Consider the following 27,130-nt stretch of genomic DNA (forward strand, 5'->3'; position numbering starts at 1 on the left):
CCACTGCGACCCTGAACTGGATAAGCGGTTACAGACAATGGATGAATGAGTGAATTAATTGGTTTTATTGAGGTAGTAAGTAAGAAAGTAGAGATAAGAAGTTGTTCTGTTTAAGGCAAGCAAGATGGATTTATCTGACGCTGCATTTGTTCTTAGTTTCATCATGGAAAAAGTGAATGTAGCACATAATTCATGCCACCGTGATCAAACCTCATGACAGGTGCAAGACAAAATGCATCAGATGTCTCACCAGTTTCAGTTCAAAGTACATTTGCTTTGATACCCTCCGCATTTTCCATCTTGCAAAGAAACAAAGAACGCTGGATTTTTTTAAACTTTTTTCTACTCTGGGTGACTTTCTGTGAGGAGTTTGCTGTGCTCTCTCCTTCTCTGCAGGTGCTCCGGTTTTCTCCCAAAGTCCAAAAACCCACACTGGCGACTCAAAAGTGTCCATAAGTGCGAGTGTGAGTGTGTGTTGCCCAGCGAAGGACTGATGCCCCCTCCAGGGTGTGTTCCAGCCTTGCGCCCAGTGATTTGTGTGAAAGGGACACGGGCGATACTTGATATTGTTGTTCCTCCGATGTTGTGGCGCCCCCTGCAGATGCAGAGTGTAATTTACATTTAAAGCACTGTCCTGAAATCAAAGAGTAGGGGGCGGTGTTCTCCTCAAGCTCCTCCAAAATTGACATAGTACAGTTTCTGCAGTGCTGATCCTGGAGTAGCAAAGGCAGAGGCTGCATTCTTTCTATTACAAGTCAGCGAAGCATCATAATGATTTTGAAGCTGTATTTTTAAGGTAAAAAGACGACCTAATGTTCCTTTAATCTCTCTTTCTCCAACCCATCAATTAACACATCTTAGTCTAAAGCCTTTCTTTCTGAGAATTTCCATCTTAAGGATCTGCACCTTCTCTTTATCTCTATGTTATTTTTTTTCACATACACTTCTATCATGTTTTTTTAAAGACAGGGAAGGTTATGGCACACTGAAAAACTTTTTGGTTTTCTTTTCCTCCCCTCCACTTATCTTTTCTCTTCTGTCTTGCCAAACATAAATAAGCTCAGACTTTTGTGCTGCCACCCTCCCTCCGTCTTTGAACTCCAGAGCTGTTTTGTCAATGAGACCCGCTTCTACCTTAGAGCACATGTTCTTTTATGTAAGACCTAATACGCATCAAGTGTGTCTTTTCTCTGCAGAGGTTTAAGAACGCAGGCAGAGAGAACAGTAATGGACTTAAATAAGGCTTGAGGCCCTTATTAAAGTCTTCAACCTGATAATAAGTTAAAATCCTGCTTTTGTGGCTTGAAGAGAGATGACTCTTGGACTTAACAGGCATGAAATGTTTCAGCTCACTACGGCAGGCTTATTTGTCACGCTTGTTTGTATGATTGTAGCGCATGAACTTTTCCTTGCAGTTCAGTCCATTTTTCCTTTTTGCAGTGTGCTACAGCAGGATATAAAGCCACTCTGCTGGAGCTCACCTTCTGTTGCCTGTCGTTAATGGCCCTGAAATGAAATCCAAAGTTAAACAGTGTGTAAATATCTACCAGCCTCGTTAATTTTAACTGCAACCTGTTTTGGAGGAACTTACTCATTAGCTGGGTGTACCTGAGTATGCATCTCTATTTGTGTAGCAGATAGTTTCAGTAAAAATAAAAAACAGCTTTTGGAATTCTGTTAAAAATTACACACCCGTGAAAAGTTCAACCTTTTAGACTTGTCCTGAATACACACTTGTCCACACCTAGGACTGATTCTGGGCTGGTTTGCTTCCACACATAAGAGCTTCATCCAAACATCACTTTTCTGTGTGTAGATTTGGAAATTGATAAGAAGAAGCTTCACCATTTTCATGATTTTGCCTGCAGCACTAGTGATAGAGCCACAGTATTTTGCCCAATCTAACTTCCCTGTCCTGATTTCACTCCCAGAGGACCCTTGAGACCGGGGAGGTTAAATCAGGATAAAGAGGTGAGATTGGACACCACACCGGAGCTTGTGAAGACTATCTGATGCTGATTCGCTTGTAGACACATACATGACTGTAGAAAAGTGCTGGTTAATTAATTTTGTTTCATTTTTAACATCCAAAAATAGTACACATTCTATATAGAATTATAGGTGCAGCATCCCGTACCACTGTAAATGGCATTATTAATACATTTGAGTGCTTTTTTCGCCATTTTAAATTGTGAAGAAGTTAGTTCTCCCTTAAACAAAGCTTCATAACATTCTACCACCAACATTATCTTTGAGGTCCACCTTAAATAGTTTAATGTTATATTCAAATGCTTTTTTCTTTGTGCTCTAGTAGCTATTTAAAATAAACATGGCTCTTAAAAAGGGACCTCAATACTGTGTATGCAGCAAATATTTTCACAAAAAGAACAAAATTGAGGGTTATAAATTTATAAAAACCTAAAGCAATCTTAATCTCACATGACTTGTATGTGTGATATGTAAGGCCAACGGGGACAAAAAACATTATTTATTGTTCATTTTTGTTTAAATTTTACTTAAATGCATATATAGTGCTGCTCTAAAACGTGCTGAAATGATTTCAGTTTGTTTATGTGTAATATTTAAACTTTCAGCACATTTAAAAAATATTGTGATAATACCGATAACCATGATTATTTTGGCCACTACAATCGTGATATTAAATTTTCATACTGTTTTTTGCCTAGGCAGGGGAAAGGGAAGTAACGCAATTGAAGCAGCCACATTACAAAATGAACCAATCGCACATCCCCACATTCGGCCCCGAGGGAGGGGAGCTTCTAAACCAGCAGCGGACTGTACCAGAGTCCAGCAGAAGCGAACCCCAGAACCCCAATTTCAGAAAGACCAGGGATCAGTGTTTTGGACTGTGCCCGGGCCTGATAACTGCTTTTGCACTTGACCAAATGTACTGAACCCAAAGAGTAAGCGAACCCCGGGTCAGTAAATAAGCTCTAGTGTAAAAAACTCTCTGTGACAGCTGCTGAAAGTGCCTGTCTCTACTGTCTCAGCCACTTAATGGTATATAGTCGTACCACACATTTTTATTTATTTACTTTTTTGTTAAGCTGGTCTGTTTTACCCAAGGGCATCACATACAGTGCTGTCTAAACCTCAGGATGATAAATGTACATACTAACTTAAACACTCATCTAATCCCCTTCTGATTCTAAATGAGAAAGGCGCTCTTTACCCATGGACACATGCTGTGAGCACTGGCCATAGAGCCATTTCCAGTGTCACATCGGCCAGCTGGAGATAGAGCCAGTTCCAGAGAGCCTGCGTTTGCGCTGCTCCTGCTGTGAGGAGTTATATATTTCACCACTGTATTAATTTTGTGTTGGTACCAGGAACAGACTTAGCCGCACATCATTAGGCTGAATTTTTAACCCGAAATGAGTTGAGAACTTGAGCAAGTGTTTCTGTGTGGCTTGGAAGGACCAATATTCACCTCTCAGCTGTCTTTTTATACTTTATAGCAGTTTCATTTCAGCGCTGGCTTTCTCTATCTTAACGCTAATACACAGACCATATACATCATTATATGCTCATGCACACATACTCACCACAAAGCTGAAACAGTCATTATCTCTGCCAACACCAGGGGACCACACAGGCCCTCTCTCTCTCTCTCTCTCTCTCTCCCTCATTTTCTTTTTCTCTCCCCTTGCGTCTGCGGATCGTGCTATGGCTCCTCTGTGCTATGCTATTATTGATCTGGGTATAGATGAAACCCAACTGCTTTTTAACAGCCATGTTGATTTAAACAGCATGTTGGACTCTGTTTCATCAATATCCAGCGCAGATGAATTATTAAACACAGCTTTAGAGGGCCCGGCGTCTTCTCGCGTAAAGCGTTTTTATAGAAGCGTCCCTTTGTAGATAAACAGAGCCATGTTCATCATAGTAATTGGGACCACTGCTTGTTAGGAGAGGCGATTTAATCAAACGTCTCTATCGCGACTGCTGGGATTGGGGAGGGGACCCAAAATGGTTGGCGTTAAGTGGCGCCAGGAATCTTGTTTCAGTTGCGGAATCTTACTTTAACAGCGGAAGATGCCATGCTCATATCGTTATCCTGTTCCTTCCCACGTAAAGGATTATTAATTCATTTTATTTATTTATTTTCTTAACCTGGTGAAATCACCGTTTGATAGGAGTCAGATTGAAACCCGCCAGAGTCAAACTATTTCAGCGTGTGTTAGAAGAGAAAAGGCCCAATATTCATCAAAGACATTCAGTCTGTTTGTCGTTTCATGAATTTTTGATTAAACTGTTGAATTTAAAATGAGCTGTTGTGCCATGTTTATAGCATACAACTTTCATCAATGCGCCTCATTATGCAAATGAAGCCAAATAGAGGGATATGAATTGAGCATAAGGCTTTAATATCAAAGTAATGAGAGAATTTGCTGAATATAATATAGATTTATTGTAATATAACGCATTATCAACTACCTGCTGCAAACAATATGCTGTCTTTATTCTGTAAATCTCTTTGCCAAGATTTAACTTTTTCCTTTTTTTGACTGTGATAAGTCTCCAGAAAGCTATGTGTCAGTAGAAGTTCATTGTCCTGTTTGCAATGCAGCGATGAGGCCAGTTAGATGGTCTCAGCCTGCCAGCTAAAATCAGCCTGGGTGACAAAGCGGAATTCAGACTTGAGCAGCTCTTATTGAGTTAGCTGGATATTCAGAGGGTAAAGGCACCATTGAACAAAGGCTAATGCTTTGCTAAATCCAATTGCCTGGAGGTCATTTGTGGGCCCTGGGGCTGCTACGGGTGATCTCTGTGTAAGGTCAGCGTACATCTAATATTGGGAGACAGTTGAGTAGTGCTATGAGAGACATAGTCCATCCCCTGAGGCTCATTCTGCTGAGAGTATATCTTCTTTTGGTCGAGCAGACCTGCAGACCCAGGCATGAAACCTCTCCCCTTCAGGACTGCCCCAAAGGGCCTTCCTGACCCTCAGCTGTCCCCCATCCGGACCTTACAGCCCACAGTGACCCATCTGACCCACCCATTCTCCAGGGGGAATTTAACAATGACACAGTGGGGCACCCAAAAACTCTCTGTCTTCATTTATCTTCATCAGAAAGAAGGAGTTCAATAGTAAACCATTACAGAGACACAGAGAGAAAGGTGATGCCAGTGTTTCACCTGAGAAAGGTCTGTTGAACCTTTTATGTGAAGAGCAGAGGTGGCAGTCACTGCTGTGGTGAGCGAGGCAAGAGAAGCTGGAACTGCTCCCTGTAGATAGAGCCTCTGTGGTTTTGAGATAGGCACTGCAACATTAATTAGCAACTGTGATTGTAGCCCATGGGGTCCCATCACTTTGTACGGCAGTATGGCACAGGGTAAAAAACAGACATGTAATGAGTTGTATAATTATTATGATACTAAATGCACAGAGATTTTCTCTGAGAACCAATCACAATCAGTTCTTTTCAGTGGATGTCTTTTTCACCAAATCCATTGAACAACTCCTATCTTTATTTTTCTTGAATAAAAATCTGTGTTAACTCTTTCTATGAAGCCTGTATTTCTCTGTATTTTTATGCCTCATAAGACTCTAATAATGAGCTATAATTTTAAAAACATACAGCAACACACATGCCACTATTCATTATAATGTCTTTTAAATGGATAATGACCAAAATATGAAGTACATATAATACATATTAACAATTTTAATCACATTATTCATGTAAAAAATGACATTATTGTGTGCTTTAAGTAAAGTTATTCATCGTTTTTTAATAATAAACAAAGAAGGTCAACCATCAATCACTTTATTGAAGCACATTATAACATTAATAATGTATTTTTAATTTTTAATATATTATTATAGAGGTTTTATAATTATGTAAGTCATTATTAGTTTAAAAGGCATTATAATAAATTGTGACACTTGTAAGAGTCTTATGAGGCATTATTCGAGTTAAAATGTGGGCTTACGCAGCATTGTTACCAAATTACAAGAGTTATTACCACATTGATAAAGGCTTATAAATATCAGGCTTCATAGAAAGTATTAAAAAAATGTTATTGAAAAAATATTACTGAGCCTGTCTACTGTAATTGCTCTACCATTCCCTCATGGCATAGCTCTCCTATTTTAGTACGCCACAGGTTTCATCTGCCTCGCCTCGCTGTGTTGTCTGCTCTCTCAAACATCACCTCTTCAATGATGAAGATGCCGTTCATGCTTTCATAGACTTGGCCAAAAAAAAAAGAAATGCAGATGCAGTGTGAGACTGGTAAATCAACGGAGAAGCTAAAAAAAGCCCTCTGCCTTGATTTCCTGTGCGAGCCTGATTGCGAAAGCAGACTTAAGACAGACCTGAGCTTCTGGCTGCTACTGAGGAAGAAGCTGTGTTGTTCTTTGATGAAGGCTTGCAGCAGGCTATTTTTTGCATTCTATGTAAAGTGGTCATTCTAATAAAGGCAAAAGTGTCAGGACAGTGTGAATTCCATTGACTGATCAAAGGGGATTGAATAGACAATTTGACTGTGATGCGACTGTAGAAATAACTAAATCAGAAATCCATATCTAGCTCCCGAGTGGAGGAAATAAGTGTTGGTGTTACGATTGGGAGATTGGAGTTCTATCCATAACAAGGGAGTCCAAGAGTGTGAAGTAAGCCTCCTTCTCCCCTCTCCAAATCACACAGTATGATGCTGAGTAACAGGGGTTGGAATCAGAGTGTTAATTTTTCCTTTCAAGCATGTTGAGATGTTCCTAGCAGTTCCAAAAATTGCAACGCTTCTTGTTTAATCACAGCGTTCTAGTTAATTGGAGTATTTGCCACATAATTAACTTGGGAGAAAATTGCTTAAAGGAACACTATGTAATATTTTTATCTTACAATAACAGCCTCAAAATCAGTGTGATGCTTTACTGGCCTGTATTAGGGAGAATAGAACCTGTGCCATTGCTACTTCAGGTTCAGCACTGCAGAAACAACACTGTGTATCTTTTGGAGGAGGGCAGGAAACCACCCTCTCCCTCCTAATTTCAGGAACATGTTGCCAAAGTTAATAACGCTCTGAAAGGAACCAGGAGCTAAAATTCCATATCTTACCTTGTGTTCCTTTAAATATGAATCTTAGCGGTCTACTTACCAGATTTCCACAGAGCTGAAGGTCAAGAGAGGTCAGATGACAGAGACAAATGAACAGATATTTTTCATTCTTAAAGGCGCGGTCTTCATGGTGGACTTTCTCATTACAGAGCAATTTTAAAAACACCATTTTAGTTTTTGGATGCATTATTAACCTACATTTGCTGATTTGCTAAGCAGCTTTGACATGTACATGTCGATGTGCTAACTGCCTGCTGAGAGATGTCTACATTGACATGGACATTTTTTTTACCACCGCTGCGATTGGACCACAAGAAATGAAAGGAGCTTGTGGACATTTTTTTAACCGATTTCAAGGAGAGTTGTTCTGTTGGTCTCTAGCAAATTACATTTAGGTCCGGATCCGGAACAGAGTCCGCCTTTTGAATACAACTGATGTAATTGGTGTTTTTAGAACTGTATATTTCCCCACCACACACACACACACACACACACACACACACACACACACACACACACACACCAGCCTGATTTATTAAGCTTTTACAACACAAAAACTATTAATAGAGTATAAATGATTAGATTACATGCTCACTAATACCTCCCTATAGAGTCTCATTTAGGTTTTCTCTACTGGGGAAACACACACACACAAATACATCTGCTTATAATATAAGCAACAGACTGTTTATCATAATAGCATACTATATCTGGAAGGCAAGCTATTGTTGCAGTGAATTAAAAGGCTGTTTCTGCTGTTATGTGAGCTCTTTGGATTAAATATAAAAACCTTGCTATACCTAACACTTGCGCTTTATATACTTAATATATTTAGTAACCTAATATTCACTCTGTTAAATCATACAAAATCCATTTCTAGAAAATATAAGACAAATGCAATAAAAACAAAAGGCTACAAGCTGCTCCACAGTCTGCTGTCTGATTCTGCCCTTCATGATCGGCCATATTAGGACTGCAGGTGGGCCTGTCAAGCAGACACAATCTGTGTCTATGAAACCACAGTGTTGTAACCTGTACAGAATAAGGCCTGCACACCTAATTCACCAGTCACCTATGAGAGCATTGGCGAGTGTTAAAGCTTTACACCCATGAACACAGAAAACATTTCCACTGTCTTTTGGACCGTCTGAGATGAACTTGGGCCCAGAGAACTCATTAGAGTTTCCTCACTGAATTAATGTGTGACTTTATGTTTGTATAACAGAATTTCAAATGGCATTTCTTCATGAAATGCTGGACGTTATGTGACAAGGGTTTGCCAAAGTGTTCCCAAGCCCACATGGCTATAGTTATTACTGTAGCATGACAGTTTCTCATGCCATGCCATCTGAGGGCTCAAAGGTCATGCAACAGTATCGCCCTACATTTTCAGAAAAACCGTGTCGCTGTTGCGGTACCTTTTGCTGTCTCTGTGGCGGTACACCCAAGGGCACATATTTATTATCTTTAGTAGGGAACATTACAAATATTCACTTCTCCTTCTGGAGAAGAGAGTATAATGTACCTTTAGGGAACAAAACTGGACTTTAAAACCACTATTGTACCATAAAACCACTTGCTCTACCGTACGTTTTTTCTGAGAGATTTCTCCATATTACCTCAGTCTTTTTACTGTTTTATGTACACTTGATGGTGAAATGTATTGAAATCTTGCATTGAACTGTTGAAATATTGTTCTGGAACTGTTTGAAAATTCTCTCACAAAGTTTGCTACAAAGTAGTGAGCCACAAACCCTCGTACTTGCAAAGAGTGAGCCTTTTGTGGAAGCTCGTTTTTACCTAATCATGATCCCATTACATGTTACCTGAGTGACCAGTTCACCTGCTTCTCGTGAAATATTTTAAGATTTAAACGTACCTGGAATCTCCTAAAAACTGAACAATTCATTCATCGTCTGAAACCACTTGTCCAATTCAGGGTCGCGGTGAGTGCAGAGCCTGCCTGGTATCACTGGGCACAAGGCAGGAACACACACTGGAGGGAGCGCCAGTCCTTCACAGGGTGACACACACTCACACATTCACGCACACATACCTACGGCCACTTTTGAGTCACCAATCCACCTACCAACATGTGTTTTTAGACCGTGGGATGAAACTAGAGCACCCGGAGGAAAACCACAGGGACAACACACCAACTCCTCACAGACAGTCACCTGGAGCGGGACTCAAACCCACAACCTCCAGGTCCCTGGAGCTGTGTGACTGCGACACTACCTGTTGCGCCACCATGCCGACCTCTGACCAATCCATTATATATATTTACACAATACAATTCAGTTGTTCAGTATAAACACTGGACAAATTTTCTTTATGATTTGGTCGGTGAAATAACACTTCAAAAGAATGAAAACGTTTTTAGCACATTTTACAAAATTTCCAATTGGTGATAAATCTTTCGCTTTCTTTTTCAATACAAGACTTGATCTTATAAGAGTGTTTGCCGTGTGAGCACAAATGCTGTTGAACTTTTGACACTGGGACCAGACAGACACTGTTAAAACCAGGTCAGGATTAATTCAGTAGTAAATTAGATATTACAATCTGTAGCCGTTTACTGTCTCATAATACGAAAATTAAATTAATGCCTTGGACAAAAGGTGAAGCACAACATCTGCGTTTGCACTGCAGATGATCACCAATTCAGGGTCATTTATATGAATTGCATCTGTTAATGTCATGAGGTTTGACACCTGAGTAATATTACTTACAGGGTTAGTGGTGTCCTGTCCCTGGGTTGACTTGACCTGCCAGATCTTCCACCCACTGCAAGCACTAGCAGCTGTCTGTGTGTGTTTGTGTCTTTCTGTATATGTCTAATTGTGTCCATGCTTTAAAGAATCTGTATATGCACAGATGAAGGAATGGTCTTTTACGACTCTTTTCTTATAAACACTTTAAAAACACTTAGTAAATTACTGATTAGATTACACAAATACAGAAGGATGTCAGTATACAGTAAGACATTCCACAAAATCTGTGCATATGCGCTGAAGCTAGCAGGCTGCTCAGAGAGGGTAATATACACCCTCTGTCCATCTATGACAACTTAGGGTGGCATTTGCGTCTTTTGAAATAAGAGCTGAAGATAATTTTATTGAGGGATCAAGGCAATTTGCCAAGCGTAGACACAGGGACTCCTCCAAATCTCTTAAGCACCATAAAACCTAAGTAAACAGCCAAGGAGATCAATCTTTAAAGGCAACTCGTGATAAAACAAAGCCTACAAAACCAGTGTCATATAACTCGTGCCTATTATCGACAGAGATTGAGGACACCAGTATTTGTTGTGCCCTTTTAAACACACACACACACACATACACACACACACACACACACATTGGCACTGTATGAAAAAGGGATTCCAAAAGAAGCCCACAAACACATGTCAAGTTGAGTCTAACAATTACAGAGATGTAAAATTACTGGAATTCTTCTGAAGTGGATGTAAACAATGGCTGGGCTTTTTTTTTTTGAAATGTCATTGTTTGTTGCCATGTCACCCCTCTTTATAGACAATATATTATGAAAAAAGTACACTTTTTTCAGTGCATCAGCAGATTTATTTTGGTATCTGGAGTGACCTCCAACCAATGTGACAATGCAGTCAGTTTTTTCTGCGTATTTCTGATTATGTGCTGCTTCTACAGTAGAGTTCAGAGAGTTTGTAATGGTCCTGCCTCCTTTTTGAATCTCTCCAATCACAGAGAAAAGTTAATTGGAGAAAAAAAACCTAATGAGTGTGGAGAAATGTGTGTGTTTATTAAATATGGTGAAACGAGAATGTAGAAGAAAGAACACCATAGACTGAAAAACAGCGTTTCTGCTCCTTGAACCTCCTGGGTGGTGTCAGCTGTGATTGAAACCAATTGTGGCTCATTCTCATTTAAAGGAACAGGAACTGAATCCCGTTGTTCTGAAGAGGGTTGTTTAGGCAAAGTAGGAATGGTGGTGTGTTTGGTCCTTGTGGCATTTTGATCCAAGCATGTCAACAAGGTTTCATAAAGACTTGTCACTTGTGGAAAAATGTCAACTATTTCTATTTGCTAGTTTTCTCTTTCCAGATACACTAGATGTGCAGTCCTATCACCCCAGTACTTCCCTGTAAAGTGGAGTAACCATTTATCACAAGACATGAAGTTAACATATTGTATTGTACAATAAAAGTCAACAGTTTTTATTGTAAACACAATACAAACCTATTTTATGTCCATAAATTCACATTTATATCCATATTACATACACAATATGTTACATGGCTGCAGTTCAGTAGATTATCTGTTTATTCAGTAAGCAAAGGAGTGTTCAACTAAATGGATTAAAATGCCTAATGTTAGATGTACTAAACACCACCGCAGTACTTAGAAGTTTAGCTAATTGTGCTGATTTATTTGTACTTTTTCTTGTTTTTAATTTACTTTTTTACTGAAATCCTATTGTTTTTCACAAGTAGTTTACAAATATTACTTTTTTTTATTTTTAATAGAATACTTATGCTATATGCTATTATATATATATATATATATATATATATAGTAAAAAACTTCTTTGCATTGGCTACATGGCTTTTTTTCCATATTCTGCTGCCTTCTAACCTATTGGTGGCTGTGGTAAATTGTGAAAGTAGCTCACTACACCATCAGTTACTATAATTGTCATCCCTGGCTTCATTTTCACTAGCTTATTTTGGTGGAAAAACTGTGAACCTGCCAACTCTGGTAAAGCTGTTTGTCAAAAGAAAACCTGGGACATGCCTAGACAAAGTCTGCATGTGCATTTGTGGATTGTGTGTTCATTGTTTGCTATGTTACCTAGTCTTTTTAACCATCGGTTGATTACATATAGGCAATTACACATTCCTTAAACATGTCTGGAAAAAAAGAGCTAATCACTATGTTTAAATGGAATTCCATTGGTTTCTGTATTTTTCAATCATTAATATGTAGAAAATGTATCAGTCTGACAGGGTTAATTGTAGATAAACATGTCTACCTGCATAATACAGCTTCATGTTAAGCATTTGTTTTTGTTGTTGTTGGTGTTATGAGCTTTTAGAGCAGGACTGACACTCGAGGACCTGGGGCCGGTGTTCTCTTGGAACCAGTCACAGTTTTTAATTTTTTTTGCTGTTCAGTGCAAAGTTATTTCTTTAATTATTTCTGATTGGCTCATTGAGTCATGTGCTCTACTGATTAATAATTATTTCAAAGTGAATTAATATTTTCAACTTTAACTTTGCTACATTTATAAACTTGTTTTATTAGCATTCAACCATTAGCTTTTGGCAACAATTTACATTTTTTTTTTACATTAACATGTTGTTAAGAAAATGTATAACACATTTTTAATGGATTAAATAAATAACTACCACTACCAATGATTTCCTATGTTATCTAGTGCATTTTCTGCAGTGCTAACTTGAGCCTGGAATTGCAATGACAGAGGCTCTAGTCTCAGGTCAGTGAAGCTTCACAATGGCTTTGAAACTATAATTTTAAGGTACATATATTACCTAGTATTCTTTTAACCTGAATAGTATGTAATTTTATCTGTCTTAATCTGACTAAAGGCATGTCCATCAACTACATTTAGCTGCCCCCACAGTTAAAGAAGCCTAGAAGCATTGCTTTTTTAGAGGCCGACATCTGGTTCCCATCACCATTGTTTTATTCATTTCTGACTCATCCAGTTTCACATCAGACCAGTCGAAAAGACTTTGATTTACAGAACGCTAATCTCAACAATTGAGCTCTTCTTAAATAAAAAAATAGTGAAATACCCTTTTAAAGTTTGGAGGAATTGCTCTTTAACATCATTTGGAGCACTACGCATTATGACGGGTTATATTGGATTATTTAGGTTAATATCGTGGTATATACTGCTTTATCGTCTGGTCATTGGTCACAGCAATGAGGGAAAGTGTTTTCTTGTCTGAAATGGTAAACGAAAGCGGCGGCGTTAGGACCCGGCGGACTTCTGCTCCTGCTCCGCTAGTGGATCTCGGCAAGGCACGAAGGAGCGGGGAAGGAAGTCATTAGTGTACTCAAGTCCACTTCGTAGCTGTTGCAGGATATCCTCCGACTCGGCGTACACAAATTCCAAGGATTTTTTTCTTTTCCTTTTGTTTTCCCACTCTTTTCTTTCTCTCCCCGTGTCTAACCTCTGACACGGTCATTTTATACCCCCCCCCCTCTCTCACTCTCTCTCTCTCTCTTTCTGATTCTCCTTCTGCTTCTGCTCTTCGGGATTTTATGGAGTTACGCATCTTCTCTGGAATCCGTGTTTAAGAAGGACTTGGCGATATTTTCGCTTATCTTCGAAGGAACACAGTAGCCTACACGAACTGCTTCACAAGCCAAAAAGTCAACTTTTTCTCCTCACCTCAGCTGACCAGCCGTCATCTATATGACGTTATAGCGAGGCACTGTTTTTCCGAAGCGACCGTTAGGCAAATGTGTAAATATCATAACGGACGCGGTGAGGAAATTTTCAAAACCCGCTGAGCGCTAACGGTAAACTCTCGGAGCGGTGCACCGAGCAGGGACAGGACGTGAAAAAACGGTCGACTGGACGCTGACACATTACAGAGAGCTGCTCTCTCCTTCTCCATGGTCGAGGAGGACAACTCCAGACTCACGGTTTCTCCCATTTTACTGCAGCTCGCTTTCGCACCGCCGTTTCCAGCGCCTGTGGAAAAAAGGACGGAAAAAAAGTTACCGACGTCTCCTCCACATCCCTCCAGACCCGGATTAAAGGGGGCTCCGTGCGGAGAGCGAAAAATGCTGCAGCTGTGCTGAGAGTCAGGCAACATGACTCCGCACAACTCCCCTGAATGCCCCTTCTCTGCTCTTGTCATGTTTTGATGCTGTACATTTTTCGTTACAAATATGATGAAATGGCAGCCCCGAAAGAAGGTAAGGCATAGCCTATATAAACTGGTGTACTTTTTTTCTTCTCGCCGTTCAGACTCCCTTTGATTTGCAGACCCTAGTTTAAGACCTCATTCAATCTGTGCCTATTCCACCCCAGCTACCTATTCAGCTGTATTTGAATAGCTCCATTTACGTGAAAAAGTGATCCAAGCACCTACAAATATTATTCAGTATACGCACTGTTGAAACGTGTTTGTTTATTATTATTATTTTTATTCTTTGCTAAACCGCTGTTTAAAGTTTGCTATTTGCCAGCACTGAAAACTGTTGCTTTGAATTTTCTGGACTCGTACTGTATGTGCACATTAGTGCCCCATGGATAAAATCTGGCATACCCAGTATTGGCATTCACCCCCCACCCCCAACCCCAAAAAACCCCTCAAAAACAGTTAAAGGTAATCACATTCACTTGACCTGGGACCAGTGTACACATCACCATCAAGTAAAGTCCAAGTACTCCCTTTTACAACGCACTCTTAGTATCCTGTGTTTCTGCCTCAGCCTAGGACAGGACTAGCACATGTGTTTGGACTGGAGCAGATTGATCAGATTAACATTAAAAGCTGCTGAACATTCACCGTTCTCCCGTTTGTCAGCTCTTTATGCTGTGGTCATGCAGTGGCCACTTCCAGCCACATGCAGCCTTAGGAGTGTAGGAGTCTTCCCTCTGGAATGTTAATCTTGTGTTAACGTCGTACCAGCCTCATTGTACTCCATGCCGCCTTTGCAGCATGCTGGTGAAACTTGAACGCCTGTTCACAAATCCCGCAGGAGCAGATGGCTGAGGTCAGAAAGGAGAGCGCAGACTGGGTGATGCTGTTTCTTTCAGCAGTCGCCAGATAAGAAAAGTCTCTGATATGTGAGGATGCTTGATCTTTTATGGCTTACAATTGCAATGGAATCACCACTTTCATGCAGCACTATGCAAAATATCATGATCAGGTAATGCCTATTGGTCCCTGTCATTATTGTGGTTGATGTGATGATTGTAAAATTATTCAGTTCTGCAAATGTATGGCCTGGCTATAACATGCCATGACGATAAGTACTGGTGAGGAACGGCCCTGTTTACTCTGTGCAGTGTCTGATCTGATTTCCTTGGACACTGAGCATACCTTTGCCTGTAGGCTGGTGTATTGAATCCAGAACTTGCAGTTGTTCTGTTCGTCCACTAGGGGGCAAGCAGCTGTAGATCAAAGGAATTCTGTTTCTACTTTACAAATAATAAGCAGTAGTATCTTGACAGTATTCCTCTTGTTTTTGAATAAGATTTGATTAGTTTGCTTTGTGCTTTTAACTGGAGTGCACATTCCTTTGAATGAAAAATCCCAGGATTATTTAAGATTCGATCATGAAAATGAGGGGTTTGTAAATAAAAGATCTTGGCAAATGGTGAGTGAGTCATCTATGCAGCTGTAGCACACCTCTTTAAGTGTCTGTAAATAGACCTCCCTGGAGGATTACAGAACCCAAACGCAGCTAGAGGAGCAAAGGCACAATCAGAGAACACACAATCCTGCGTCACTACACAGAAGTGTTCGTCACTGTGATTCTGCATGCCACCGCCTTTGAGTGATGCAACAAAAGAGCAGCAAATGATAACTATTCCTAACAACAGACAACCTCTGTTAAAACTGGGCTCGGCAGGTGTCAGATTGTGCTCTTCAGCAGACTTTCTCGATTACGATTTTCAGGCTTTCTTCCTTGCGAGGCCTGTTGTTTAGGCTTCTCTAGCTGATGAAAGCACTGCAGGTCTCACTCGACTGTGAATGTTTCCCCCCTGCAGCAGTCGCAGGGAACACCTGCTCCTTGGCAGGAGAGGATGCTCTCCAAACTGCCTACAATCAACAAGAGACTTCAGGTGACTTAAAACACAGATGCTGTCGTAAAGTCTAAACAATTATTTTGAGAGTACTGATAATATTTGTCTGCTGCATGGTGCTAAAGCCCTGGTCTCTGAGTGTCTGAGTGAGAAAGGCAGAGAAACACTAAGGTGGAGAGGCCCAAAGCAGGGCCAGTGGGGCCAGGGTTTGGCGCAGCTCTGCATGGTCTGGGCCAGCAGCACACATTCCTTACAGAGTTGTCCCAGCATATTTCCTACAGGGTTTAGTGTTTCCACAATCTCCCCTCTTCAGAGCCAGTCAGTTAGAGAGGCCGCAGTGCTCACTGCCACATCCTTACTTTAGCTGCGAAGGTATTTTAGGAGTAAACATAGCTATAATTTAAAACCTCAATTAGGAATTTTGACGTTTGCAGGCCAGAATTTTTTTTGCAACAACGGGATGAAAAATGTGCAGAAAAGGTTTCATCTAGCCTAGTTTTACAGGGCTATCTGGTAGCAAGCCAGAGGTAGTGCTGGGCTGGCTATGTTGCTGTTCCAGCAATGTCTGATTGGGGCTTTAAGGACAAATCTTACTTGATCCAAGCCTGAAGACGTTATTTGAAAAGCATTATGAAGCCACTGGCCTTCATCCCTTGGTGAAATGGTATCACCAAACAATTTATTTGTTGGAGCAGCTTTCTCCTCAGTGTGACCCAAATGTGTCCCGATGGTCTCTCAGAATAACCACAAACTTCAAACACGACCAAAGTCTAGCTCCCAGCACCATGCAGAAACACATCAGTGTAAGATCTCCAAGTGTTGAAAGCATCTCAGAGTGTGTCGTGATTCGTTACTGCGACTCCTCAGGCTCAACACTCAATAAAAGCCACAACCCTACTTTGATCCAGCTCTCTTTTGTGTGGTTTTCAACTTGTCTCTTCATTTTTATGAGCATTCAGTCAACTCCTCTCTCAGTTCTAAAAAGTTGAAAGTGCAGTGGGGCCATATGTACCAGATTTTTAAGAATGGAAATGCAGGTTGAGGATAGACTCTTTTGTTAATAATGCCACTGATGTGAAAGGATGTGAAAAGGAAAACTGATTGTTGAACGTTTTCTATACTTCTCTATATAGTACACATTTTTAATCTCCATCCTGGGCAGGGTTGTCTTCTTCAGTGTGTCTCTGGATATTTTGTTAGTGCTTAATTGTAAATGGACATTGTAGTTTACAGAGTTTCTTTTCTTTACAAGCTATAAAGATTCTCTCCAATCCTTAGCTCTGTACTGCATCCTCTCCATGCTCTCAGCAGAGATCAATAGAAGCAGCAATAAACACATTGGGTGTTTGCCTGAGACCACGGCAGACTCCTCTGCTTCTGATTGGATTACACTAATATGTTCAAAGGCACTTCATATTTCTCCATGCAGCTGGTTCAAGCGTGCTGATAGCGTTCCAGGGTAAGGCGATTTTGTTTACTGCGGATTATGAGGATTACCAGGCTCTTTCCTAGCCCTACCACCTCAGCAGATCAGCCTCCCCTATCCATTGCTCACTTTTTTCAGTGACTTGGAGGAAGCCCATGCCCTAGAGGTTATCTATTACAGTGGAGGGAGGTGGCGATGGAGACGTAGTTATTTATCATGTCAGGGCCACTGGATCGGGGCTGTAAAGGCAAATCTGAGAAGAGTTTTGGTCCAAGACAGAGAATTGAAATTCTTTAACTACAGCTTTCTGCTTAATGATTTAAGGATGAATAAATCTAGGATGATGAAAGTTGCTGAAAGACAAAAAGCATTTTTTTTCCTGGTTTCTGGGGCAGCATCGGATATATTGTGTCCTTGACTTGAAGACTTGAATAAACTTGAGTTTTAATGCTTTTTGTGAAATGCCATGCAGTGAATGAGACAGATAGTTACATTTTAATAGCCATTTTCTAGACAGCCAAATTTTTCAGGACATTTGGAAGTTGCATATAACACAGCCAAACCTAGATAATGCAGAAACAGGTGAGTCCCACCGGTACACTCACCACACCTCAGCTATAAAGTAGAGGGCAGAGGTGTGAGCATGACTGATCCATTTTAGTGAAGAATGGGGCAATTAGAAGGCCAGAAATGGCCACAGTGACAGATTTAGCCGGGACATTGGTGTAACCATGTGTGATTTGTTTGTCAGGGCAATTGTGCAATGTACCACCAAAAATGGAAAAGTGAAGAAATTGTTCTGTTACATTTCTACCACAGTATTAGACTAGCTGTGTCTGTAGATGGTTTCTTCTGCCTGTCAATGTTAAGGTCTGAAAAAGAAAAAAAATTCTCTTGGACTATATTTATGCTTTTCTTTAACCATGGAATCTGCAGTAGAATCTCTATGAGATCCAGTAGGAATAGCCCTAACATGGTTTCGTTATACACAACCTGAAGTGTTTGAAATGGCCCCTTCTCACTATTCCCTACATTACTCACTATATAGTGCACTATTATAGGGAACTGTACTGGAAGGGGTGTGAATGCCTTTTTGTGACCAGTAAAAAATGTTCAGCTTTATGTGGCAGTATGAGGTTGTCAGGTTTGTTGTCAGGTAGTTTTGTGTAAAATTTGTGAATCCATTGAAGAAGTCACCTTAGCCATCATTGCAACTATTTTCCCCCTGAGAAATTTGACAGGAGTGTATCACCCCGGCTTTTCTTGAGGAAATTTCCAGGGACCTTTTATATGACCTCAGAGAGCCAGAGCCTCAGTTTTATATCTCATTTGAAGGGCAGCACTGTTTATTTAGTACATTGTCCCTGTCACTGCCCTCAGGCACTGGGATCTACATAGACCATAGGGACAGCAACCCCTGTTCATGCCTAAAGCTGCTTAGTTTCAGTGCATTTGCATGTTTTGAAGTTTAAGTGCTATGCTTTATAAAGATTTTAAACGCTCTTGTTTTAGATCACATGTAATGAGCATGCAGTTTTGTTGCTGATGATTTAGAGATGCTATAGGGGAATAATAACTAATTTAATGTTCCTACAGAGAGGAGGAAAGTTATTTAATTATTTTGTCTTATAATTTATATTGCAGTATGACATGATTTAGTGGGGACTTCAGTAGAGTGGGCTTAACCCTTATCTGTGGTGATATTCCTTCTGTGCTAACCTAATTTGGTAGCTCTTAACCTCCTGAGTAGCTTCAGGACCTTATCTCCATTTGATTCCTGCTTTATTTATTCGATCTATGAGAGGAGGCTATCTCTCTTCTGACATTTTATCCATCACCGGAATCACTCATGACTGCTGGCTTGAAAACAAACCTTTATGGGGGAACAGCTCGCTGAATCCATGATGAGGAAGAGACTTCCTATCTACACACTGCAAAGAACAATGGCCGGGCAAAATTCTATTCAGATCCCTGACCTCCGGTCTCATATCTCTAAGAAACGAAGGGACAAATAGGCACAAATAGTGAGGGGAAGATGAAGTGCTTCATGGCCCATAAGGCACTAATGCTGGTGTATGGTGCAAAAAGGTGTTCTGTTGTGCCTGCTGAAATGGAAGAGAGAGAGTGTAGGGAGCCAGTGGATGATTAACTGTAAGGAGTAGGTGCACCTGCTGGGATTTGTGACAGGCCAGCATATTTACAGCCTACCAGTTTGTGCGGAAGCATGCTGAATCAAGCTCACAAGGCAAACAGCCAGGACTGCAGCGGGTACTCCTGGCTCACCCTTTTGTGAGTGTGGTCGAGGAAAGAGTGGATAGAATTTATTAAGAATATCTTGTGGTGGTGCCTTCAGATTCACTTTTCACACCAGAAAAATGAGAACCTGCCCCCTCCCCCTACCCTCCAGTTTCCATAATGTAGATCAGCCAGTTAGATAGCCGCATGTTCTTCTCGTGAAAAATTGGACAGTATATGCATTTACTGAACTGTAAGCCTTTCACGTAATACATAATTAATCTATAAAAATAAAGATATAAAGATATGAGGATTTCTCTGTACCTCTAGTGCTCTACAGAAGGTAAGGGCACATATTGACTAAGGATTATTGTGGAAGCTATATTTTGGGGCATGTGGAATTTTTAAAAAATGTCATCTACTTTATGAAATGTAGATACTGGGTATAAAATCTTCCTTGAGTAGTATTACAGAAACATCTGACATTTATTTGTGGAGTATTACAAATGCAGTGAAATGAATAAGATCCTGATATTTCCACACAGTAACCTTGTATCGCATTAAGGTCTGTGTTTCTGGAGCACTGTGAAGCCATGATCAAATATAAGTATGATGCATTCATAAAACCTAAACATGTTTCTGGCGGAAATGTTTTTTAAATCAAATATTTTTCTTTTTATTACAGTATCCTTGTGCATCTCTTAGGAATATACAATATATTTTTATTTCCTCTGATTGTCATTGTTATTATTATGTTTCTAAGAAGAGAAGACATAAAGTAGTTCAAAAAACTGTGAGCAGATTATTAGCACATGGTTTTACCAAATATATATTCACATTTTGGTATTTGCTAAGTGTGAATATGTATTCTTTTCCTCTAACATTTCCTTGCAGCGCAGGTTGTTATCATTCCTGATGTCTTGTGGTTTACTGCAGCAACAAATCATATCAGCCAAGCACCGAACCATCCAATACGGCCAATAATGCTTTTGATTGAAACCAATTTACACAATTTTGCCTTTACCCCAGGCGAGTGAATGAGTTAATTAGCTGGATATAGTAGTATGCTGGTTTGTGTATGTGCATATGTGTGTGTGTACCTTCACTGTGATGGAATCTCCTGTTGTAGAGCCACATATGTCAAAAGAACTGTAGTGTCTAGCTGCAGTTTTGGAGCTTGGATTTTTCATCACGTAACAGTTGTACTGATTGGTATGATTAGGCCCTGTGTATGTGCGCGAGCCAGGGTACTGACTGCGGCTGTTTCTTGGGCCCCCAGGCAGCAGCGCTACTAGGAAAAGCAGTCGGATGAATAAACATGCAGGCCCAATCCGCAGCATATTTCCCTGTGTGATGAGGTGGAAAAACACCTCAAACACGGCAGCCCAGGAGGACTCAGCACTCAGACCTGCTCCAGAGCCCGTGTTCCCCCCTCTCCAAAGGAAACAAAGCAAAGACAGGCAGGGAAACAAAAGTGAGGAAACCTCGTGTTGAATACAGAGGCCGCCCTAGACGCTTTTGATGAGGACTCTCACCTACTGTTTCACTGCTTAATGGGCTGATTTCTCTGCCTAGATTATGTCTGATGCTGAGTATTTGCCAGCATGTGTCTTTTAGCTGTTTCACTTTCATCAGGATGTATGAATAATGAGGTTCATCTCTAGCTGTGAGGCGGATGTGCCGCATGAAATTTCACAGGTCTGATGAAAACGCTTGTTCTTATAATGGAGGTTGCGGCTTCGGCATGACAGGTATTTATTAGCATCCTTCATCCTCGTTGGATGCTTGTGAGTTCTGCTCTTTTGCAGTCAAAACCTGCAGAGTCAGGAGCCTGGTAAAACATTATACGGCCAAATGTTTGTAGACACCTTGCCCAATATTTCGTTTGACATCAGGAGTATCAGAAGTGTTTTGCTCCCATTTTTGCAGAAGTAGCAACTTCTACTCTTTGAGAAAGGCTTTATTCCAAAGCCATATTCGCAAGTTTGGATACTGATATTGGATGATTACTTCTGGACCACCAATGCCATTCCAATGCTTTTCAAAGTTACTGAGCCTAGCATCACTGTCCAAAAAAGACATTTATGTCCAAAATGGTAGCTTTGAAGGAGACGGTAAATTTTAACGGAAAGTAAAACTTTTTTTACTCAAATCAGTTTTGGAGCATTTCTGTTGGAACCATTCATTCCAAACTACACATAGAGGGTAAAGAGCAGCTGAAGGGTTAAAACAAAGTGGAAAAGTACTAACAGACGAAATGTAGATACATGTATGGCGATGATGTGCTAATACATCATGTTGTACCCTTGTGTTGGCAATGCTTTTTCATGAAGCTTGTATAAAATGAGTGCACTGTCGAATGCCTGTATCAACAATGAGTGCACCTTAAAATAACTGAGATCATTCATTAGGAGAGATTTCTACAAATCTTTGAATTTTGGAGTCAGATCTCCTCATGAATCACATATGTTCTTTCAAGTCGTGCTCAAGATTTAAATGAGGCGATTTATGGAGCTCAAGTGACTTAGTGTATTCTAAGTAGTTTGGCTATTCTCTTTTTACTCTTTAGTAGTTTCATTTTTTACAGTATAAATGTAATGTTTTTTTTTGTTTTGTTTGTGTGTGTGTGTATTATGTGTGTGTGTTTGTAAAGGCATGTACTGCACCAGTGGCTTTTGCCACAGAGATTGAGCAGTGAACTCCACAGAACAGTATTTCACACAGTGATTCATCAGACACGTCGTTTTTGACAGATTTAAGGCTGTATGGCGAGGAAGTTGGTCTTTTGTCTTTAGCACTTATCTGTCAGGGTACACTGGTGGCTGGTTTCCTGCCCTGCCCGTGCTTTGCAGGCCAGTACAGCTGTTCTATAAATGGACACAGGCTTGGAGACACTGTGGCACAGTTATAAACCTGCTGTTGTGTCTACAGTCATTTGATAGCATGTCTGCTTGCTGACTCTTTGACCCAAACATCATTGTGTGCATGTTACAGGCCGTGTTTTTTGTGGTCATGAAATATGCAGTCAGCCGGCACTTAGCAGTTGTCATGTTGAGTGAAAATGAAAGACCTAGACTTAGACATGGTCGCGATATAGTGATGTCAGGTAGCCCATAGATTTATATGTAGAATTTGACTTTCCAAACTATGTTTGTCAATTAGTATTTGTGAAGTTGAGATGTTGTGTTTGAGTAAGACAGTAAAATATTTATAAGATATAATTACAGCATCATGATATCCAGCCTGTTTATAATTCATACTATGTTTAAATATAAATTTTTTGTTTACAATTTATTAAAGTGGGCAGCTCGGTGGCACAGCAGGTGGTGTCCCAGTCACACAGCTCCAGGGACCTGGAGGTTGTGAGTTCAAGTCCCGTTCTGGATGACTGTCAGTGAGGAGTTTGGTGTGTTCTCCCTGTGTCTGCGTGGGTTTCCTCTGGGTGCTCCGGTTTCCTCCCACTGTCCAACAAACACACATTGGTAGGTAGATTGGCGACTCAAAAAGTGTCCATAGGTATAAATGTGTGAGTGTGTGTTGCCCTGTGAAGGACTGGCTGCCTCTCCAGCGTGTGTTCCTGCTTTGCGCCCAGTGATTCTGAACGACCCTGAACTGGATAAGCGGCTACAAACAATGATTGAATGACTTTATTAAAGTTTTCCAAATTACATTTACAATATTGGATTTTTTGAAGTTGTTTAGTCATCAGTTAATATGTTAGTCCTAAGATAATATCATAGCTGAGGGCTAACATGCTAGAAACAATACTATAAGTGTGATACTGTTTAATGCAATGTGATAGGGTTACCTTTGCTGTTACATTGCTATTACATGTGTTAATTGTTACTGCTTTCAAAATTTCATTGTGACTAACGCATTTCTGTTTTGCACCATAATGATTTTGGCCACAATTTCTACAGCAGTGCTACTGCAACCACAGCATATTCATTGAAGAGAGGAGGGTAGAGGGCTCTTGAAGGAGTGAAGAGAATGAATGAGGAAATAGAGTTCTCTACTCACAGACCTGTGCCTGTAAAGCCTGTGGTTTCACCTTGAAGCAGCCTGCAGGCATCTGAGGAAGTGAGAGGAGAGAGGGGAGTGACGCTGAGGACAGTAAAGGGCGAGTTGGGATAGTCTGCCCACTTCCTCGACTGTGATGAATGGCTACTTTGCCACTTAAGGACAGCCAAATCTTGTGAATGGCCTGTTCAGTTTGGGCCTGTGTGGGGATAGAGCAAATAAGAATGGAGGGAGCTTTTTTGTTTACTGTGAGAAATTGTAAGAAGAACCAATGAAAGTAGGGTTACAGTAAACCAAACCCCTGATAGCTCAAGCTCAAGACAGCACAATATCATGTAGGCCTAATGTATCAAGCCATAGAATTGCTTGTATGGTTTGGGATATAGGATATTATGTCATGGCTGGGGTAATAAGATGATGCTAATATATTATTCAGTACCAGACATTTTTGTGTATATCTTGAGAATTTCTGTAGGTTTAGAATAACACACAAGTGAATGTGTCACTGAGATATTTACTTTACACGACATACTTAGTCCAGCCATTCTCATAAGTCCAAGGTCATAAATGCTAGAGTAGTTGTGTAGCTAAGCTCCGGTTTCCTCCCACTGTCCAAAAACACGTTGGTAGGTGGATTGGCGACTCAAAAATATCTCTGGGTGTGAATGAATATGTGTGTGTGTGTGTGTTGCCCTGTGAAGGACTGGCGCCTTACACCCACCGTTAACCTGAACTGGATAAGTGATTACAGACAATGAATGAATGAATGTTTTAAATTTTTAGGGCACCCACTATTTATAGCATTCTTTGACATTTGTCATAAGGATATTGTGAGTAAGACATTCTCTAAGAATGTCACAAGACTGTGTACCTTTTTTGCTAAGTTATATCCATTTTTCTCATGCCGAAGTTCCAATAAATATCTGGCATTTAGTGAAGTTATGTACTGAGAATATTTTGTTTAAAAAAAACAACATTATTTTATATTTTACTATTATAAAGTATTTAAAACATGTTTAATCCCATCGGCACTAATTTTAGTTGTTATAAACACCATTTTTATTTCCTGTAGCCCTTCGGTTGTCATTTCATAGAAAATCTTTCTATAATAAACAGCTTGTTTGAATATGAAGCCATATTTAACCTGACATTGCTGCAGGCTGCAAGAGAATGTCTTTGCAATAAATTACTGTCCGTGAAATTAGCAGAATTGACATGTAATTTGGCTCATGTACGCTTGGAATATTTTATACATATACTTATAAAGATGTTAAAGATGAAAGTTCTGGTTTAAATATTTTTGTTTGTATTGCTTTTCTCAGACCTACATTTCATGACGCTGTATTCTATATTTAGTTAAGGACTAGTCTGTGCCATGTCACCAATTAGTTAACGTGCAAATGAAATGCAAGATGAAGGTGTGGTATTAACTTCTGTGGTCTGTGATTTGTCAAACTAATAGGTGAACTGAGCATTCTTTTAGTTAGGTGGGAGGCGATGATGCATCATTTTCCTCACTCTCTAAGCTGGGCTACAGCCTTCAGTATCTACAAAACTGCAGCTTATCTGCATACTTTATGGCTGACTAAATTAAAGGGACTACCACTAATGGCATACATCCCCCACCCCAACTCTGGTTTGCATTGCCCAATGCCAAACCTCTTGATCCACTGGAAACCCTGTAGGGCCATGTTGCGTTTTTTTCCAAAAAGATTCATTCCCTGCTGTCGTATTTCATTAGATTTGAACACACCAAAGAATGAAATGTCTTGAAACACTATACTGCTACATGTTATAATTATTTTTCTCCAAGCAAAAACAAAAAATGTATCATTATACTCCTAGATTTACGTGGGACAAATAGGTTACTAGAAAGTACATTCCTCCTGCCGTAGATTGCAGTCAGATATTCATCAGCAGAATCAGGAAGTTTGAAAACAAGAATAAACTACTATTTAATTCTCTGTGGCTGCTGGTTCCAAAGTGATGATGTCCATTAGTTAGAACTTAAATGCAATATTTCATTGGGTTTAATTAGCTGAAATATTTTAAAAAGCTAGTGTAGCCAATTAAATACGGATATTTAGGTGAAAAAAAATCAGTGTTTGATTTTACTCCTAAAGTCCTTAGATTCTAACATGTTTTACCAAATTTGTCTATGAAAATTAGTAAGTCTTTACTGATCATTTGAACATAACTTGCGCAGTGAGGTTACTGGCAACCTCAGTGTTTGAAGCATTAAGCGAGGAAACTGCTACTTATATGAATGGATTCTGGCTCCACTGAAGGTCAGATATATACCCTTTCCTTTGTGGATCACTGAGATTAGCGATACAGGTCATTTAACCTCACTGCCACAATGCATACCCTCACCTTCGTAAAATGATTTATAGGGGTAGGAGTTTTTTGTCATGTTAAAGGTGGGTGTTTTTTTCCCATGGCAGAGGGTGGAACATTGGAGAGTACCACAAATGTGTTAAATCTTTCCTGATTTACACAGTCCAGGTAGAAATACTGTTTATACAGATAACCATTTTCATTTTGTGTGTGTGTGTGTGCATGTGTGTGTGTGCTTGTGTGTGCATGCATGTATGTGTATTTGAACTACTGTGAAATACTGCAAGCAGCCAAGCAGAGCAAGGCTCAAGACCTCTCACACACTTAGCCAGTAACTCACACTGAAACTGTGCTATGATGACATTCCCCCTCTCTCTCTCTCTCTCTCTCTCTCTCTCTCTCTCTCTCTCTCTCTCTCTCTCTCTTTCTCTCTCTCTCTCTCACTCACACACACACACCCACACACACCACTCTCACTTTTTATCAAAGGACTCCTGCCCCTCTGAGCTAAAACCAGTTTCCTCCCTTTTGAGATGTGAAAGGATGAAATAATAAGAGGCCATAGGGGCTTTCCTCTCCCAGACTTCACAGTGGACTTTAATGCAATTTATTTCAATTCCCACCACTTCTTCTACACCCATTTTAGCCACCAACTCCCTCTTCACACCTAGAGGTGATGCCATATGTCTCTTGCTATTTTGCGAGTATGTGGATGCATATACGTGTGTGCGTGTACATTAGTGCACATTTGTGAACACTTGGGAATGAGCTCTGAATAGAGGCATTCCAGTCCCCTATGTCAAGGAGGTGTGAAATACTCAATCTCCATGTGTCGTATGGCGACTAGGCACAGAAAAATATTCATGATTCAGAGAGGCTTCCCACTGAGGGGTGTGCTGGCTTGCTGCGATTTACCTGTTGGCCACACAGAGGAGAGGATGCAAGAGTTTTTCACTCAGATTTCGAGTTCCCAATCTTTCAGGCTCCATGTTTTTGTTTTTCCACACAGCAGGATACATATGACTTTCCACATGTTTGTCAAAATGTATTCTCCATTCCCTTTGTACAGACTGTGCAGAGATCCTGAATCTTCCCTCAAGGCACAATTTAGATGCTTGAACTATTTCATCTCACACACCACGAAAACAAAAACACTAGGGACATCTCAATCCAAGTTTTTTTGTTCAGATTTATATACTTTAATACTTAGTATCACTCTATACCAATTCTAAATTAATATTTGTGTTTTCAG

General features: G+C 40.2%; 1 protein-coding gene across 3 annotated transcripts in view; it reads left to right on the forward strand.

The window, feature by feature from the left end:
- ttc28 (tetratricopeptide repeat domain 28) overlaps window positions 1–27,130 on the forward strand; it is a 260,887-nt gene that overhangs the window by 74,646 nt on the left and 159,111 nt on the right. The window contains exon 1 of one of the 3 annotated variants that reach the window (XM_066650648.1): window positions 12,706–14,020. The exons of the other annotated variants lie outside the window; for them this stretch is intronic. Coding sequence (XP_066506745.1) covers window positions 13,994–14,020 — 27 coding nt within the window. The 5' untranslated portion in view covers window positions 12,706–13,993. Of the gene's footprint in view, window positions 1–12,705; window positions 14,021–27,130 lie in introns of those variants that run through there. 3 annotated transcript variants of the gene reach the window in all.

The sequence above is a fragment of the Hoplias malabaricus genome, chromosome 18 (genome assembly GCF_029633855.1).
Source record: "Hoplias malabaricus isolate fHopMal1 chromosome 18, fHopMal1.hap1, whole genome shotgun sequence".
NCBI classification, from domain to species: domain Eukaryota; kingdom Metazoa; phylum Chordata; class Actinopteri; order Characiformes; family Erythrinidae; genus Hoplias; species Hoplias malabaricus.